Source organism: Populus trichocarpa, chromosome 18 (assembly GCF_000002775.5).
Source record: "Populus trichocarpa isolate Nisqually-1 chromosome 18, P.trichocarpa_v4.1, whole genome shotgun sequence".
In the NCBI taxonomy this organism is placed as follows: Eukaryota; Viridiplantae; Streptophyta; class Magnoliopsida; order Malpighiales; family Salicaceae; genus Populus; species Populus trichocarpa.
Genome location: NC_037302.2, coordinates 10796202 through 10814652, shown reverse-complemented (window position 1 = coordinate 10814652; position 18451 = coordinate 10796202). Strand labels below are relative to the sequence as shown.

The 18451-nt window shown below is 39.8% G+C and overlaps 1 protein-coding gene across 1 annotated transcript; it reads left to right on the top strand.

Moving 5' to 3' along the window:
• Positions 1-6828: 6828 nt before the first annotated feature.
• LOC18107754 (GDSL esterase/lipase At1g29660) lies at positions 6829-18451 on the top strand. The gene is given in 7 exon segments (XM_024590178.2): positions 6829-7164; positions 7373-7497; positions 7618-7718; positions 12339-12480; positions 12622-12809; positions 17891-17958; positions 18048-18451. Coding segments are annotated over 7 exon segments (1143 nt in total). The 5' UTR covers positions 6829-6911; the 3' UTR covers positions 18314-18451.

Sequence of the window (18451 nt, the reverse complement as noted above, 5' to 3'; positions counted from 1 at the left end):
ACCAACATGAAATATGAGATCCCATCTGGCGACCTTCACAACTTGGAATCCCATCTGGCGATTCCTTTTATTCAAAGCTGAAATACGAGGTCTCTTCTGGCGACCTCCTTTGACCAATATCGAAATATGAGATCCCTTCTGGCGATCTCAAACAACTTGGAATCCCATCTGGCGATTCCTTTTATTCAATATGAAATATGAGGTCCCTTCTGGCGACCTCCTTTAACCAATATCGAAATACGAGATCCCTTCTGGCGATCTCAAACAACTTGGAATCCCATCTGGCGATTCCTTTTTTCGAAGCTGAAATAATAAGATCCCTTCTGGCGATCTTCTTTAATCAAAAACCAAAAAATCTATTTTGTAAATCGGTCAACCTGGAATCCCATCTGGCGATTCCCTTTAACCGATTGCTCGATGTCGTTCCTCCTGATGGCAGGGTTTGAAAATTAATATTTCTCTTCTCGTTGTTCTAGAATCAACTCAATGATTCGTCCACAATCTTGTTTGGAATGCACTAAGGTCTCCTCCTGTAACGATCCAAAAAAACATATATGCAATGATTTATGATTAGATGCCATGCATGCATTCATACCTGGTTTTGAAACATAGGCCCCATCATCTTCTTCTATTTCATGAAACTCTCTCTTGATATGAGCTTGCTTTTGAAGTCGTATGCTGGATTCATTTCTCGTGCTGCCTATCATATCTTTGAGAAGAAGTCTTTGACTTTCTTCAAGTAGTCCTTTTCTCAAAATGTATGACTTGTATTTGCCTCTTTGTCATGCTTTTGTCAAATGCTTTAGCTTGGTTTTCAAATTTATGGGCTTCCAACCAATTTTAAACACGTAAAACTTTTCAAAAACAACTCGTTTTGCCCCCAGTGTAGGGGTGTGATCCTAGTCTGGGCTTTTATAGAGAATAAATTCATTCAGCCAATGATAAACTTTTTTAGTGCGTGAAGGGATAATGATGATTTTTTTTTTTTTTTTTTCGTTCTTTTTCAAAATGCACATTGTTATTACAGATGATTATAAAGTGACCACTTAATCATTCATCAGAGGTAGGGATGTACTTTAGGGTTAGCTTTTCTTAAATTTCATATTAAACCATTTTATGACATCCACTCAAACTTGTTCAAAAAGTGCATAATCTCATCATTTATTGAAAAAAGGTAGGTCAAAGACAAACATAAAATATGGCTGAAAACATGAGCCCTGGCTGCCCAATAGAGAAAATAAAAGTAATGACAAAAGCAAATGACAAAAACATGCTAAGGCAAATAAAGTTGTTTTACATTTTGAAAACTACGAGAAGTTCTTGGGTCAACCCGTTCTGGAAAGTCAACCGAGGCAATGCTTCATCTTCCTTCCCCATTTGCGTTTCCTTGTCTTCTCTTTCGATTTCGCCTTCTTCATTATTGACGATTCTTGACCAAGGTTTTCCAACCCTTTATCCCCTATTACTTTTGTCATTACTGGGCAATAGATTTGAATTGATATTGGGTGTGTCTTCAAACGACACCCATCCTATCTTGATGAGCTTCAACAACATGCTCTTGAAAGCGTAGCACGTTTCAAGACAATGTCCGGGAATACCAGCATGGTACTCGCAAGTCAACTCGGGCTTATACCAGATGGGGAATGGTGGTTGTAGTGGTAATGTAGGGATAGGAGCTATTTGTCCAATGCTCAGTAGTTTGGCATACATTTCCTTCAAAGGCATGGGTAATGGCGGTAGTTGTTCTGCAATGTATCTTGTGTTTGGTCTTTGGTCATTGTTTTGGTTGTTTGACTGGTTATTTGCTAGATTGGAGGAAAAAGGTTTGTTAAAGTTTATGTGGGCAACATGAGAGGTAGGTATTTGTGGGTTAAGTGAATCCACTATCTTGCCCTTGGACCCACCTTCGAAGTCGTAAATATGACCTTCCATTTTTCTTCCAATAAAACCCTTCGTCTCCAATGGCTCAGCTATACGTCCAGCCTTAATCCCTTGCTCTATTCTTTCAGCTATGCGTACCGCATCGTAGAAATGCTGAGATGAGCTACCCATTAGGTGCTCATAATATGGTGCTTTGAAGGTATTGGCAAATAAGGTTACCATCTCTGTTTCTATCAAAGGGGGTTGGACATTCCTTGCCTCATCCCTCCACCTTTGCGCATAAGCCCTTACTGACTCCTGGCTCCTTTTCTCCATTGCCATTAGACTTGTTCGATCTGGAGCAATTTCCAAATTGAACTTGTATTGCTTAAGGAAAGCCTCCACTAAATCCTTCCATTTCTTAATCCTGGTATTATCCAGCCTCATGTACCAACTTAGCGCTGACCCCGACAGACTGTCTTGGAAAAAGTAGATCAGTAACTTATCGTCATGAATCGCCTCAGCCATCTTATTGCAATAAGATCGAAGGTGAGTGTTTGGGCATTCCAACCCAGTGTACCTTATAAACTCCGGTATCCTAAAATCTTTTGGTACCGTGATGTTTGGCACCAAGCATATTTCAGACGCTCGTATGGGGTCAAACCAGTCATTTCCCTCGACCGCTCTTAACCTTTCTTCCAAGGCTGATATCTTGTCATTGTTCATAAATCCAGTGGACCTATTATCGGAAGGCCCCTCTACAGTGATGTGAGCTTGAGGGGGCTGAATGGGAATGGCAGGCGCAAATTGCTGCCCCGTCACTGAATCTGCCCCCAAGTTCTGAGATACCCCCGGGACATGAACTGACGGTGCTCCTATAGGTGGTTGGGTAGATGTTCCCTCCCCGTTCTTGGCTCTTAAGAGTTGCTCAAGCAGATTGGTCAGTCGAGAAACTTCATTTTTCACAGACTCCAACTCAGTCTGATAATGTGACTCTAAGTGAGCTCTTTCTTCGTTCTCCATTCTTGCTCGAGACCGGGTGTTGTGGATTTTGGATGTGGGACCTATGTTTCACGGTCTGGCGTGCGTGGAAAAAATGTAAATGAATGTATGTATGATAAAGAACAATGCATGATGCATATATAATGTGAGCTGAAAAGACCTGAAAACCAAAGGCCTTATGGTTAGGTTTTGTCTTATGCAAAAATATATTTTATGGAGCATACACCCTATAGCCGGTTCTAATTCTTTTGTGCTTGACGAGGGTAGGTTGGCTATTCAGTCTCTAAAAAGGGTCTCTTGCTGTCCCAGTGATTGCCCTCGTGGAGGCAATATGGGGGCTTGTAGGCAATGAGATGGTCACATGTACCAACTATTACCAGTCTAAGCACTCAGCAAAGAGTTGGGGTTTACACAAACTTAAACCTTGACTAACAGTCGTAAGGTAAGCTGCTAGTCCCCCACTTAACTTAAAGCTTGTGTGTGCTTCTCAATAATCAAAGTATGTGATGCATGAGACAGTTCTATAAGATGTATGAGACAGTTCTATACAAATGCATGAACAATATGTGTAAAAATATTTGAAGCATATAAGCGGATAACAAAAGGAAAGGCATATTAACAATAAACACACGAAAACAAAAACAAAAACAAATCAGACAAAAACAAAGCTAAGTCCACAAGGTCCCCAGTGGAGTCGCCATTCTGTCGCACGTGAGCGACGTCGCGGCGATCGTCCACCCTCAAAAAATGTAATATGGGGGATATATATCTGGTCAATGTAGGGAGACAAGGAATTCGTTGTCTCTTAGCAGTGAAAAATGGTGTGGGAGTCGCCACCTAGTATTTTGGTCACTAGGAACCCTAACTGGTCTCAGAGATCGGGTACGGGGACTGGTTGCGTAAAGGGAAGGTATTAGCACCCCAAATACGCCCTACCTAAGGTAAGCTGCATCGTTTAATTGTCTGATAAAATTTAAGGTGTTTTCGTTGTGTTTCCTAGTTGTTGGTCCGTCTATGGTTCAAGAAAAGTCCTCCTTAATAAGGAGGTCCTTATCTTATCGGGTAAAACCTAACCGTTCTAACGTCTATGTAAAAAAAACATATTTTTAATTTCAGGAATACGTTTTACGTATAAATTCGTAATCCCATATACTAACAGAGGACAAAAAAGATTTTTTAGAATTTTTGGAATATTGGCCTAGTTCTCATGGCTTGAATAAACTGGTTATTAAAGCCGAAATGCATGCTAATACATATATTGTTTTGAAATTTCTTTTGTTGTGTGAAAATATGATGTTATAATATTTATATATATATATTGGAGAGACTAGGCCGTATTTTAAAACAAAACATTTTTTAAATATGTATTTTTGTACGCTTTGGCGCAAATCGGGTATTTTAATACTGGGTTTGTAAAAAATATACAACCAAATATTAATCCACTTTTATAAAGCAAATGCAGAAAAATCAACAATATTTTCAAAGATATTTTAGAAAATTTTTGAAAGCAAAAGAAATTTTTTATTTTGAAAATCTTTGATGTTTTGATGAAAACCGGGTATGTTAATACCGGATTTGTATCTTTACAGTATAAAATACCAACCAAAATTAATCAAAATACAGTAATAAAATTACAACAAAATCACATATATTTTTCTATAATTTTTGCATAATTTTTATAATTTTTTCATGTATATATATATATATATAAATAATACAAAATATAATATATATATATATAATAAATATAATATTAAATCGGGCTGGGCCGGCCCAAACCACTGGGCCGGACTCAGCCCGAAACAATGATGGGCCGAGGTCGGCCCAAAAAAATGTATTGGGCCGATCTCGGCCCAAAAATATTCTCTTCTGGGCCAGACCCGGCCCAGAAGACTGGGCTGGACCAGGACCCGCCTGGCCCAGCAACAAAACGGGCGGGGGGAATTAATTTCCCCCCGCCCCTGCATGCAGAACGCTATTCGTTCTGCATGCAGAGAAGGAAATAACGAAACGGCAGAATAAGGGAGGAAGAAGGGTTACCTGGCGCGGAGGAGGTGGTGGCGCTGTCGTTGCTGGCGGTGCTTTGGCGGAGGCTGGTGGCGGCGTCTGGGCTCACGGACGGCGGCTCCAGGCAGCGGCAGCGGTGCTCTGTTTTTTCAGTGTTTTCCCGTGACACTCCCCGTTTGGTTTTCCTCCGGTTTTCAACTCTTCCTTCCTCTTCCTATGTTTTGGTCTTCTTTTTTTCTTCCCTCGGTTTCTCTCTTCTTTCGGTTCTTCCTCTCTCTCTCCTCTGTTTTTTTTTTCTTTTGTTTTCTCCTTCTCCTCCGTTCTCCTCTCCGTCTGTCTTCCCCCGTCCCCCCCTTCATTGCTGCTGTGTTGGCTGTTATTTATAGGGCCAAGTGAGTGGGTTTGTACTGTGGAGCATGGGGAGCAACCGGCCGGTCGGCCATGGGGCGCGACTGCCAAGGCTCGGCCCCCCTCCCCCTCGGTTTTCTGGCAGGTGCGCGGTGGGTGGTCGGCCATTGTGTCCGGTCGGTGGGCTCCAGGCGAGAGTGGCCGGCAAAAATTCAAAAAAAAGCAACCTTTCTTCCTTCTTCCCCGCTGCGTGATCGGTGGAAGAAGATGAACAGTGTCGTTCAAAACGACACCGTTCTGCTCTTTTCCTATTTTTTTTTTTTTTTTTTTTTTCAATGTATGAAACGGCGTCGTTTTGGATAAAACGCGCCGTTTCATTTAAATGTGGCGCCAAAACGCGCCAAAATTCAAATCAGCCCTCAATCATCTTTTTTGTCTTCAATTGCATCCCTGCCGAATTCGAACCCCGTCCCTATATTTGGCCGCGTTTTTCACTTTGGTCCTTGGCCTCTGAATTATGCAATTGAGCCCTTAATTGATCAAAAACTTCTAATTTCTTCAATTAGGCCCCTGAATCCATTAATTTCAGCCCCTCCATTTACGCGCCTCTTCCAAATTGGTCCCTGGTTTCGAATTTTCTTAATTAAGTCCCTAATTGGCCCTTAAACTTCAATATTTATGCAATTAAGCCCCTGATTTGACCTAATAAATTCCTAAAAAATATATTTTGGCCCCAGAACTTAAATTTCTTCTAATTAAAGCCCAAATTGACTTAAAAATCAATTTTTCTTCCAATCAAATCTCCTATAAATTCATTTAAAAATCCAATTAAGTCCATAAACATCTAAATTTGGGCTTTTCTCCTCAAATTTCAAATTTTCCTTGTCAACAGGGCTCTCCTCCTTCAAGAATATATTATCAAAAATTCCATCTTTGTATTTTTAACCTCATTGACCAATTTTCCATCCATTTTCTGAGCGCTTCTGCCTCCTGTTATTTTTCTAACCTCCTTTGGCTATATATTTTTATATATATTTTATGGGGACCCAAAAATGGGTTACAACAGAAGCTATGATTTTCATTTAAAAACTTTGTAAGCAAAGTGCACTATGGTCATAATGGAGCAAGAATGTATTAAGTAAATTTTGAAAGTGATACATTGTAACCATAGAAAACATTTTTAAAATCAAATATTCATATATTTACATCATTTTAGTTGATATTCCTCAAGATAAAAATATTTTTGGAAAATAAACAAACAAAAAAAACCACTTAGAAAGATATACCTAATTGCCTATTTGAACAAAGTGTGATAGCCTATTCAATTACTGATCTTGATTCTATAGAGAAGTTTGAAAAAGTAAAACAACAACTTATATTGATCATAGAATTTAAAAAGAAAAATTCGTTCAAAATTATTGCATTAAGAAAGCTAAAAAAGGCTCGTAAGCTAGTCTACCAGGAAAGAAGCAAAAATGATTAAAGTGAGTTGAGAGAATAAAAAGTACACAATTAGATTGAAAAAAACAGGTGGCTTACAACAGAACACGCTTACACGATGCACTGGTTAGCTAGATCTCCACTCTATAAATAAGCCTGGTTCGTTCTACTTCAAAGCACTCTTCCCTAGCTACGCACTTCTTCCTTCTTTCTATATTTACTGTTTTTGTTTCCTTCTTTCATTTTATTTGTCAATGGAAAGTCGGCGTAAGGCATTGTGGGTGTTGTCCGTGGTGTTGCTGGTGTCAAACTGGCAACACTGGACTTATGGAAAGGCTGTACCTCAAGTTCCTTGCTACTTCGTCTTCGGAGATTCCCTCTTTGATAACGGAAACAATAACTACCTTAGCACTCCAGCTAAAGTTAATTACCTACCTTATGGGATAGACTTTGATACTGGGGCTTCAGGAAGGTGCAGCAACGGTCTCAACATAGCTGACACCATTGGTCTGCAGTTTTCTCTCCTCTCTTATAATACAAAATATAGTGTGTTAGTTTTCTTTAATGGAAAATAAATATGTTCTAACTAGATAGTTGTGACCGTTGTATTAAATTACAATTAGAAATCTTGCCAAGTCTGGTACTAATGTTTTTGTTGCTGAAAGATGACTTGTCTTAACCGATGTTAATATTATTATTATTTTTTTTGTTTCAGCTGAACAATTAGGTTTCGACAGTTACATTTCGGACTTTGGTGTCGGAGGTTGCACTAATTTTCTAGATGGTGTAAATTATGGATCTAATGGAGCTGGCATCCTTGATTCTACTGGCTCTCTTGCGGTGATTACTGATCATATGCCTCTCATAACTAAAACCTTGTATTATTCCGTATGAATTTTTCGTAATCTTGTATGCTTTGGCAACGCTAACTATTCATATGATTCTTTTGTGCATGTGAAGGGAGAACTATTTACCATGAATATTCAGTTATATAATCACAATATCACGGTTTCACGAATTGCCAAGATCTTGGGAAGCGAGGAAGTTGCTAGGAAGTACTTAAGCCAATGCATCTTTTTTTTATATAGTAATCCAGTATATTATAAATAGGCGACCCCATTAAGAAGATGAGGGCTGCAAAAAGAAAGATTACAGGGGGGAATTAAATCATAAAGAGAGCGAGGAATTTACAACCCCGACTAGTTGGTCCAGTTCATGATACATTCAGGATTTCTATAAAGATCGGAACCTGTGTAACTGAAATTTTTAACAGAGGACTTCAACCAAAAGGCCAACCGATGAAAGGTGAGGTCAAAAATCACATCCCAGTCTGGAGTTTTGGAGTCGAAGATCATATTGTTGCGCGCTATCCAAATTGACCAGTATAATCCTTTACAGAGAAGGGTAATTGCTTGACGTTGAAAATTTCCTTTTAACAGGCCGGACCATTCCTGAAGGTTATGATTTGGGTCTTTTGGCAGACAGCCTACACACCCAAACCAACTGAAGAGTCTACCCCAGAGAGACCAAGATATAGGACAGAGATGGAAGAGATGATGTATAGTCTCAATCTCCTTGCAACAGAAAGGGCAAAGAGCTTCCTCATAATTGATGATTCTTCTCTTAGCTAAGAAATCTTTTGTGCAAACACTGCCGTTTAGGAGAAGCCATATGAACACATCTATTTTCGGAGGAGCAAACCCTTTCCAAAGCAGAGCAGGGGAGTGAAGGTTTGTTGAAACAATTAAACCATCTAGAAGATGGCATCCTGAGGAGACTGTGTAGACGTTGGAGCTGTGGGATTTCCAAATCTTTCTGTCTTCACCATCAGAGAAGACTAGACCACGTTCCACTTCTGCTATCAAGCTTTCCCGCATACAGAGCTCGCGGGATCGAAGGGGTCTTCTCCAAGAAAGATCTATTGAGTTATCACTTTGGTTATGGACTTCTGCAATGCTTAAAGATTGCTGCAGGGAGAGGTTGTAAAGCCTAGGAAACATGAACTGAAGGGGGGCTGCGTGGCCTTGCCAGGAATCAGACCAGAACCTGATGTTTCTCCCATCGCCCACCTTGAACCCAACATTGGATTGGAGGGGAGCGGATATGCTGTGATTTAAGGAAATTGCAGATACCAAGCCACGCCAAGTTGGAGATATAGGGCCTGCAAACACAGGAAGGCCATTTACGAAATATGGCCGGTGCTTTCGAAGGATAAGATCTTGCCAACCTCCTACCACTCTTTTATCAAGGTTCCAGAGCCATTTAAACATCAGAGCCAAATTTTTGTTGTGAATAGAACCCAACCCAAGACCGCCAAGCGACTTACTCTTAATTACCTTGTTCCAAGCAACCTTACAAATACCATGTGAATTTGAGGTGCCCTTCCAAAGAAAACGACGATTGATGGAGGATATAGCCTTTGAAATGCCCTTTGGCATAGTAAAAACAGACATGTAGTATAGAGGTAGAGAGTTTAAGACAGATTTAATAAGACATATTCTCCCAGCCATGCTCAGAAACTTCCCTTTCCATTTGCTTAACTTTGCTCTGATTGTTGACAATACCGGTTTCCAAGTGGAGAGCCTTGTTGGGTTAGCACCAAGAGGCAGCCCAAGGTAGGTGACTGGGAAAGTGTCACTGCGACAGAAAATTGCGTTAGCCAGACCTGAAGTGTATTCGTTGTCCAAATTAATTCCTATAAGTGAGCTCTTGTAGAAATTAACTTTCAGACCGGAAATGATCTCAAACCAGCGAAGGATCCTCTTGGCATGCAGAAGAGAGGAATAATCATTTGGTAGGAAAATCAAAGTGTCATCTGCATATTGCAAATGAGTTATGTGATGCCCTGGAAAAGTCTGCAAGCCTTTGAAGTAACCCGAATCAGATGCCCTGTTGAATAAAACTGATAGCCCCTGAACTGCTATGTCAAATAGGAAAGGAGAGAGGGGGTCCCCTTGCCTGAGACCCCTCTCCACACTGAATTCTCTGCTAGGAGAGCCGTTTATGAGGATGGCCAATTTAGATGTGGACAAACATTCAGAAATCAGATTCCTCCAATGAGAGTCGAAACCCATATAGCCCATAGTAGAATCGATATGCTCCCACAAAATCGAGTCGAAGGCTTTATGAAAATCTACCTTTAGCAAAAACCCGTGGTCCTTCTTACTGTGAATAGTATGGACAACCTCGTTTGCTGTCATGAACCCATCTAGAATCTGACGCCCCGCAATGAAAGCAGACTGGTTTACACTTATCACATCTGGCAAGACACTTCTGAGCCTAGTGGACAATAGTTTTGCCACTATTTTATATAACCCATGAATCAAACTAATCGGTCGGAATTGGGAGAATCTGCACGACCCCTTAGTCTTCGGAATCAACGTTAGAAAGGATGAGCCAATACCCTTTGGTAATTTACCTGTTCTGAAAAATTCTTTGACCATCACAAAGATGTCGGAGCTAATAAGATTCCATGTCTTTTTATAGAAGGAGAAAGTGAACCCGTCAGGATCGGGCGCTTTTGAACCGTCACAATCCCATACAGCTTGCTTCACTTCCTCCAATAAAGGTAATCTTTCTAACCAAACTGATCTTGCTTCTGAGATTTTAGAGAATCCCGAGCCTCCCATTTCAATTCTTTTGCATTGTGGTTTGGCAAACAGAGATGAGAAGAAGTTGACAGCACCCTCTTTGATGTCATTAGGAGAGACTAAAAATCTATCATTCAGTTCAATCTTGTTGATGTGGTTGCGGCCGTTCCCAAACTTGCCGAAAGGTGGAAGAAACGGGTGTTTTTATCCCCCATTTTGCACCAATTTTGGCGGGATTTCTGTCTCCAAATATCCTCAATCTTCCTGCTGACATCCCAAAGCTCAGAGTTCAGATTCTTAAGCTTTGATTTTTCAGTCTCAGACAAGAGGCGCACCTCGCTTATATCTTCGATGGTTGTGATGGAGTTCTGAATGTCTTCAAGTTTTGTGTTTTGATTACCGAAAGTGGATTTGTTCCATTGTCTTAGTTTTTTCCCCAAAGTTCCTAGTTTCTTTACCAATCTATAGTCCCCTGGAAATTCCTTGCAGCTATCAGACCAGAGGATCTGAAAATCAGCTAAGAATGAAGGGTGAGACAACCAACAGTTAAGGAAGCGGAAAGGCTTCCATCCCCAATCAACCTTTGGTGTCTGAAGAAGCAATTGACAGTGATCAGACATCCCCCTAGGGTAGCGGCACAGTGATAAGAATGGAAATTGAAGGTGGAACTCTGGAGACGCAAAGGCCCTATCGATACAGCTCATGGAACCCCCCCTAAACCAAGTGAAATGGCTGCCCTGCAGTTTGAATTCAATCAGAGCACAATCGGATAGGAATTTACGGAGAGCAGCTGACCCTGAATGATTAATATAGCCGCTACTTCTCTCATGAGCATGAAGAGTTTCATTGAAATCACCTATCACAACCATTGGTAATTCAAAGGCAAACTTCAGAGTGGTGATGTCTTCCCACAGCTTAGCACGGTCTTGCACAGAAGATGCAGCATATACACCAACTACCATGCAGTTAAAGGAAGAATTAACATGTTTGCCGCTTAGACTGATCCATTGGCCCCTAAATTCTATGGAATTAACCTCAAAGATAGAGCTATCCCACATCGCTATGATCCCTCCTGATTTGCCAACAGACTCTAGAAAAGCCCATTTAACAGTTACAACATTCCACAGATTTCTGATGAAGGAATCGCAGCAGTTATCTTTTTTTGTTTCTAATAGAAAGCAGATGCCAACATTACTGTTGAGCAACCTATTCCGGATGGAATATCGTTTGTTCAACATACCCAACCCACAATTGTTCCAAGCAAAGATATTCATAGATATAGCAAGACCAAGCCTGATCAAACTTAGTAGGGTGAGGAACTTACAGTTGATTGGCTGATGTCCACTCGTCTACTTCTCTGTCAATGTTCCCCCGAACTCCCTCTTCATACCCTATAAGATCTTGGTAGATTCCCAATCCTAGAGCCGCTGCATCATGTAACATTTCCCGAGTCTCCTTGTCTCTATCAAAACCATCAGCCTGATTATCCTTGTAGGCTGCTTCAAATCGAACATTTCCTTGCTTAATTCCTGAATTGAGGGAATCAAAGGAGACACCTTTCTCGGTAGTGTTGGCTACATTACCGCTAACTTACAACACTTTCAGTTTTCTTATTTTGCTTCTAACATTCCTGTTGTTTTCTTTAATTTCTTTGATCGATTCTGAGGAGGCCTGTTGGCTGCACTGAGAGCTCAAAGGGCTTGGTAAACTAGTATGTGCATCACTGGTCTCTGTATCCATGGAGGCATGATTTGAGGTAATATCTGCATGTTTAGCAGAAGATGACTTAGTAGCAGGGGATGAGCTATTATCTTTTAGATATTTGTTTCTGTAACAGTCAGGAGCAACATCTGCTAAGCCTCTGTTAGCCAAAGCAAGTCTGGTTTTCCTCACTTTCTTCCTTTTTATGCATGTATATTTAGGGCCAATTCTTCTGATTTGTCTAAGCTTCTTCCTTTTTCTTTCCTTTAGTTCCATATCCACTACTTCTTGAGGTTCCGCCAGATCACGTATGAAATCCGAGTAGGAGTTCTGCAATTGGTTCTGGTCTAAATTCAAGGTTCTTGCTGTTTTGGAGGAGGACCTTAAAACAAGCCAATGCATCTATGTGCCTGATATGGGTCATAACGACTACCTCAACAATTATTTCTTGGATGGCTACGATAGCAGCTTGAAATATACTCCTGAAGAATATGCTTAACTTCTCATTGAAACTTATGAAACTCAGCTGGAGGTTAGCCCTACTTAATGTCTCTTGTAAAACAACAATTAATGTTTGACGTGATTGGAAACTAACAAAGACCTTAATGGAAACTTATGAAACTCAGCTGGAGGTTAGCCCCACTTCATTCCGTTTTTTTTTCCTTGCTGCCAGAAAATGTATTGCTCAGGAGCAAGAAAGATAACTGTGTTCGGACTTATTCAGGTAGGATGTATGCCGTCCAACATACAAAAAAATCCCAATGAACTAGATGCATCTTCGTGTGCATACAAGCTCAATGATGATGTTCAAATTTTCAACGACAAGCTTTAAGAACTGCTCAGAAAACTTAATTGTTGAAAGTTAAGCTAATTACTTGTTGTTAAAACTTCAAAAGTAAATCCTGTGGTGATAACAAGAAGAATGAAGAATGAAGGAATAGAAGAAGTTTCTGTTTGAAAGCAGTTACAACAGTTAAAAGCAGTTAAAGACAGTTAAAGCAGTTATAGCAGTTATAGTTGTTTTTTCTGTTAATTTTTGTTACAAACCGTTTCTTACATGTGTAAGAATCGTAGCCCTCAATTGATGAATGGTTGAGATGAATTGATTCCTAAAATCTAGGATTCTGTTATTGATTACATGTAATGTGTATAAAAGAAGAGTTTTCTGCACTAATGAAACTGTAGAAAAATATATACAAGAATTCTTCTCATCTTCTCTGCAAAACTCTTCTACAAACTCTTCTTTAGAAACTTGAAAATCAAACATGGTATCATAGCACTAAAACTGATTCCTAAGAGGGGCGTAAACTGTGAAAACAGATTTACTAAACTGTTGTTTACTCAAAAATGGTAGGATCAAGCTCTGCTGGAGGAGATCTAAGAACTCCACAGTTCAATGGCATAAATTATGATTTTTGGGTTGTAAAAATGGAGACAATCCTCATAGCATTCGATCTATGGGACGTAATAGAAGATGGAATACAATCTAAACAATCACCTGAGGTTGTAGATGGATCAGGCAATGAAGAGAGTGATGCTGAGCAAACCACTTTGCAAACATCCACTACCTCCAGAGAAAACAAAATTAAGAATGCAAAGGCATTAAGCCTTATACAAGGAGCATTAACAGATGACCTTTTTCCCACGTATAAGAAACGAGAAGATTGCAAAAGGAGCTTGGGACATTTTGAGCAGAGAATTCAGAGGAGATAAAAAGGTTAGAGCTGTGAAACTTCAAGCAGTTAGAGCAGATTTTGAATACATGAGAATGTTAGAAGGTGAAAGTTTAGATGGCTATCTAGCAAAATTCTTTGCAACTGTGAATAATCTGAAATCATTAGGAGAAGATGTATCAAAAACTAGAATTGTGCAAAAACTGCTAATGAGTTTAAGCAGAAGATATAAGTCCATCGTGTCTATCATTGAAGAGACACGAGACCTTGATGTTCTAAGAGTAGAAGAGGTCATTGCGTTTTTCAAAGTCTATGATAAGAGGGAGGATCTGCATGATGAAAGGGACAAGTTAACAGGAACATAAAAAGCCTTTAGCAGTTTAAAGGTTAGAAACAATCAAGCCTACAACTCACATAAGGGTTTCCAAGGCAGATCTACTAAAAAATGGCAATCACAAGACATGAGGGGATCAAATTGGACTCCAAACAGAAATCTGAATAGCTACAACAATTCAAGCTGAAATAACACTGATGGGGGAGCAGTCAAGCAGGTGTAAAACCACAGTGTCAAGTCTGCTAGAAGCATCATTTTGGATTGTGTAGGCACAAAGGAAAACCAAGATGTGGAAGATGCAATCGATTTGGCCATATTGCAAAGGACTGTGATAGTCACAGTCACAAACAATTAGCCAACTATGCAAAGGAAGAAGGAGTAACCACAGGAACCATGTTCTATGCTTGTCATTCTGCAAGTCTGCAAGACAGAAATATATGGTTCGTGGACAGTGCCTGCAGCAACCATATGACATCTCAAGAATCTGAACTAATCAACATTGATAGAAATGTAACCTACAAAGTAAAGATGGGCTCTGGAGACCTTGTGCAAGCAACTGGAAAAGGCACACTAGTGGTGGAGACTCAACATGGGAAGAGATACATACAAAAGGTGTTGCTTGTTCCAGGATTGGATGAAAACCTATTGAGTGTAGGTTAGATGATGGAGCATGGTTATTATATCCTATTTGGAGGTAACAAAGCATTGATATTTGATGATGAAAACCTCAACAATATTGTAGCAATAGTGATCATGGGAGGAAATCGATGCTTTCCCCTTTCACTTGAGTCCATGACACCTGCAGCAAGGAAAGCATTAGTGATTGAAGATTCCTGGATATGACATAGAAGACTGGGACACTTGAACTTTGCTAGCATGAAAAAGATGCAGCAGAAGAAGATGGTATGTGGACTTCCTGTATTGACAGAAGTGGAAGATGTGTGTGCAGGCTGTGCTTCAGGAAAACATCACAGGGAAAAATTTGACAAAGAACAAACGTGGAGAGCAAGCTACCCACTAGAGCTGATACACACAGACCTGTGTGGACCAATGCAGAACGAATCAGTTGGGGAAAACAAATACTTCATCACATTCATTGATGACTACTCAAGAATGTGCTGGGTATACTTCCTCCGAAATAAATCTGATACACTTAATGTGTTCAAGAAATTTAAAGCCCTTGTTGAACTGCAAAGTGGGTATAAATTGAAGAAGCTGAGGAGTGATAGAGGTGGTGAATATACCTCAAATGAGTTTCAAGAATTCTGTGTAAAACAAGGAATGGAGAGGCAGCTGACAATTGCATACTCTCCTCAACAGAATAGAGTTGCAGAGAGGAGAAACAGGACAATCTGTGAGATGGCAAGGTCCATGTTGATAGAGAAAGAAATGCCAATGAGTTTCTGGGCAGAAGCAGTGAGTACAACTGTTTATCTTTAGAACAGATGTTATACAACATCAGTTATGGAAAAAACACCATTTGAAGCCTTCACAGGAAGAAAACCAAGAGTCAAGCACCTGAAAGTGTTCGGTTGTTTGTGCTACACACATATCTCATCATCCCTAAGGCAGAAATGGGATAGCAAAGCTGGATAGGGAGTCTTTGTTGGATATGGCAGCTGTGAAAAGGGATATAGAGTGTATGATCTGAAATCTGAGAAGATTGTTCTCTCAAGAAGTGTGATCTTCAGTGAGGATAAGTCATGGAATTGGGGAAGAAATCAGATGAATCAAATGCAAATGCCTCTCAACCTTGAAGGAGATGAAGCTGAAGGTGAAAATCTTGAAGAACATTCTGCTGCAATCCAACCCGATAATGTTGAATGTTTTTATCCAAACTCTACAGTCGAAGAGTTAGTGGAGAATACTGACAGTGATAACAGTCAACAATCAACACCTAGCTCTACTCTAGTAAAATTAAAAACCTTGGAAGATATTTATGTAAGGTGCCACATGTGCATCATAGAACCTCAGAATTATTAAGAAGCAGCTGGAGATAAAGCCTGGTAGGAGGCTATGAAGGAAGAACTGGAAATGATAGAGAAGAACAATACTTCGGAATTGGTGGAGAGACCGACTGACAAACCTGTTATAGGAGTGAAATGGGTGTACAAAACCAAACTTCATCTTGATGGAACAATACAGAAACACAAGGCTCGACTTATAGCAAAAGAATATGCACAGAAATCTAGAATTGATTACAATGAAACCTTTGCACCAGTAGCAAGGTTAGACAAAATTCGAACTCTTATTGCACTTGCAGCACAAAAGGGGTGGAAGCTGTTCCAGTTGGATGTTAAGTCAGCATTCCTAAATGGTGTGCTTGAAGAAGATGTATATGTAGAGCAGCCTGGGGGTTTGAAGTAAAGAATGTAGGACACAAAATCTACAAACTCAGGAAGGCTTTATATGAATTAAAACAGGCACCAAGGGCCTGGTACAGTAAGATTGATGCGTACCTCTCCATGTGCAAATTCAAAAGGAGCACAAGTGAAGCTACTTTGTATACAAGGTCTGATCGTGAAGGTAATTTGATCATTGTCTCAATCTATGTTGATGGCATTGTATATACTGGTAGTAGTGAGAGGATGCCGAGTAAGTTCAAAAGAGAAATCATGCAGAGATATGAGATGACTGATCTTGGACTTCTTCACCATTTTCTTGGCATGGGAATACTGCAAACCGATCAAGGAGTATTCATTCATCAAAGCAAGTATGCCAAATCCTTGCTTAGCAAGTTTGGACTTGAGGACTGCAAACCAGTCTCTATTCCTTTGGCCACTGGTGAGAAACTAAAGAAGGTGGATGGGAGTGAGTTGGCTAATGAAGGTCTTTACAGAAAAATAGTAAGAAGTTTACTATATTTGACAGCAACAAGACCTGATCTGATGTATGCTACCAGTTTGCTGTCACGGTTCATGAATGGACCTACCAAAATTCATATGGGAGCTGCAAAAAGGGTTCTAAGATATATGCAAGGAACTCTCAGCTATGGCATTGAATACGTTAAAGATCAGTCAGCAACTCTTATTGGATTTTATGATGCAGATTGGGCAGGAAGTGAAGATGATAGCAGGAGCACCTCTGGTTATGCATTCAGTTTTGGAAGTGGAGCATTCTCTTGGGCTTCTGTGAAACAAAACACAATGGCATTATCAACTGCAGAAGCTGAGTATGTCTCAGCATCTGAAGCAACAGCTCAGGCAATTTGGTTAAGATTTGTTCTTGATGATTTTGGTGAAATGCAAGCTGAAGCAACACCTTTGTTCTGTGATAACATGTCAGCAATTTCAATGGCCAAAAATCCTGTTTTTCATCAAAGAACTAGACACATAAACAAGAAGTATCATTTCATAAAAGAGGCTCTGCAAGAGGGAGTAATAGATATGAAATTCTGCAGAAATGAAGAACAGCTTGCAGACATCTTCACGAAAGCATTGCCTAAAGACAGATTCAAGCAATTAATTAAGATTGAATCTTGGAGTTAAACCAGTAAGCATCTTAGGAGAGGCTGTTGAAAGTTAAGCTGATTACTTGTTGTTAAAACTTCATAAGTAAATCCTGTGGTGATAACGAGAAGAATGAAGAATGAAGGAATAGAAGAAGTTTTTGTTTGAAAGCAGTTACAACAGTTAAAAGCAGTTAAAGACAGTTAAAGCAGTTATAGCAATTATAGTTGTTTTTTCTGTTAATTTTTGTTACAAACTGTTTCTTACATGTGTAAGAATCGTAGCCCTCAATTGATGAATAGTTGAGATGAATTAATTCCTAAAATCTAGGATTCTGTTATTGATTACTTGTAATGTGTATAAAAGCAGAGTTTTCTGCACTAATGAAACTGTAGAAAAATATATACAAGAATTCTTCTCATCTTCTCTGCAAAACTCTTCTACAAACTCTTCTTTAGAAACCTGAAAATCAAACATTAATAAGAGGCATACTGATGCTGTGTTTACCTACATAAACTCTTACGAAATTGATTCTGATGATCAGACAAATACAGGTACGAATCCCCTCCCTCCCTTGCTCTCTTTCTCTCACGGTTGAAGACGACTTTTTTGTGATACCAAAATTATTTTTTCTTGCTTGCAGGTTTTACACAAACCCGTAAGAGCTGTTGCGAGGTAGAACCTGGTTCAGTCCCATGTAAATCTCTCTCCTTCCCATGTAGCAACAGGAGTGACTATGTGTACTGGGATGGAGCCCATTTTAGTACTGAAGCTAAAGCTTGGGCATTTGGAAAAAGAGCATATAAACGTCAGTCACCAAAGGACGCCTATCCATATGATATCAGCGAACTAGTTAAGCTGAAGCTTGATGATTCTGATGCTTAAGATATCAACCATGCCCAGCTCTGATGGAGAAGACGGTTGTCTAATAAGCAGTCAGAGAATAAGATATTGTGACTGTAAGAACAATTGAAAGACATATTTACTGTCTTTCAATAGCCTTGCACAATATAATTCCAATAAAATTTGCATTTACGCATTCCGAAA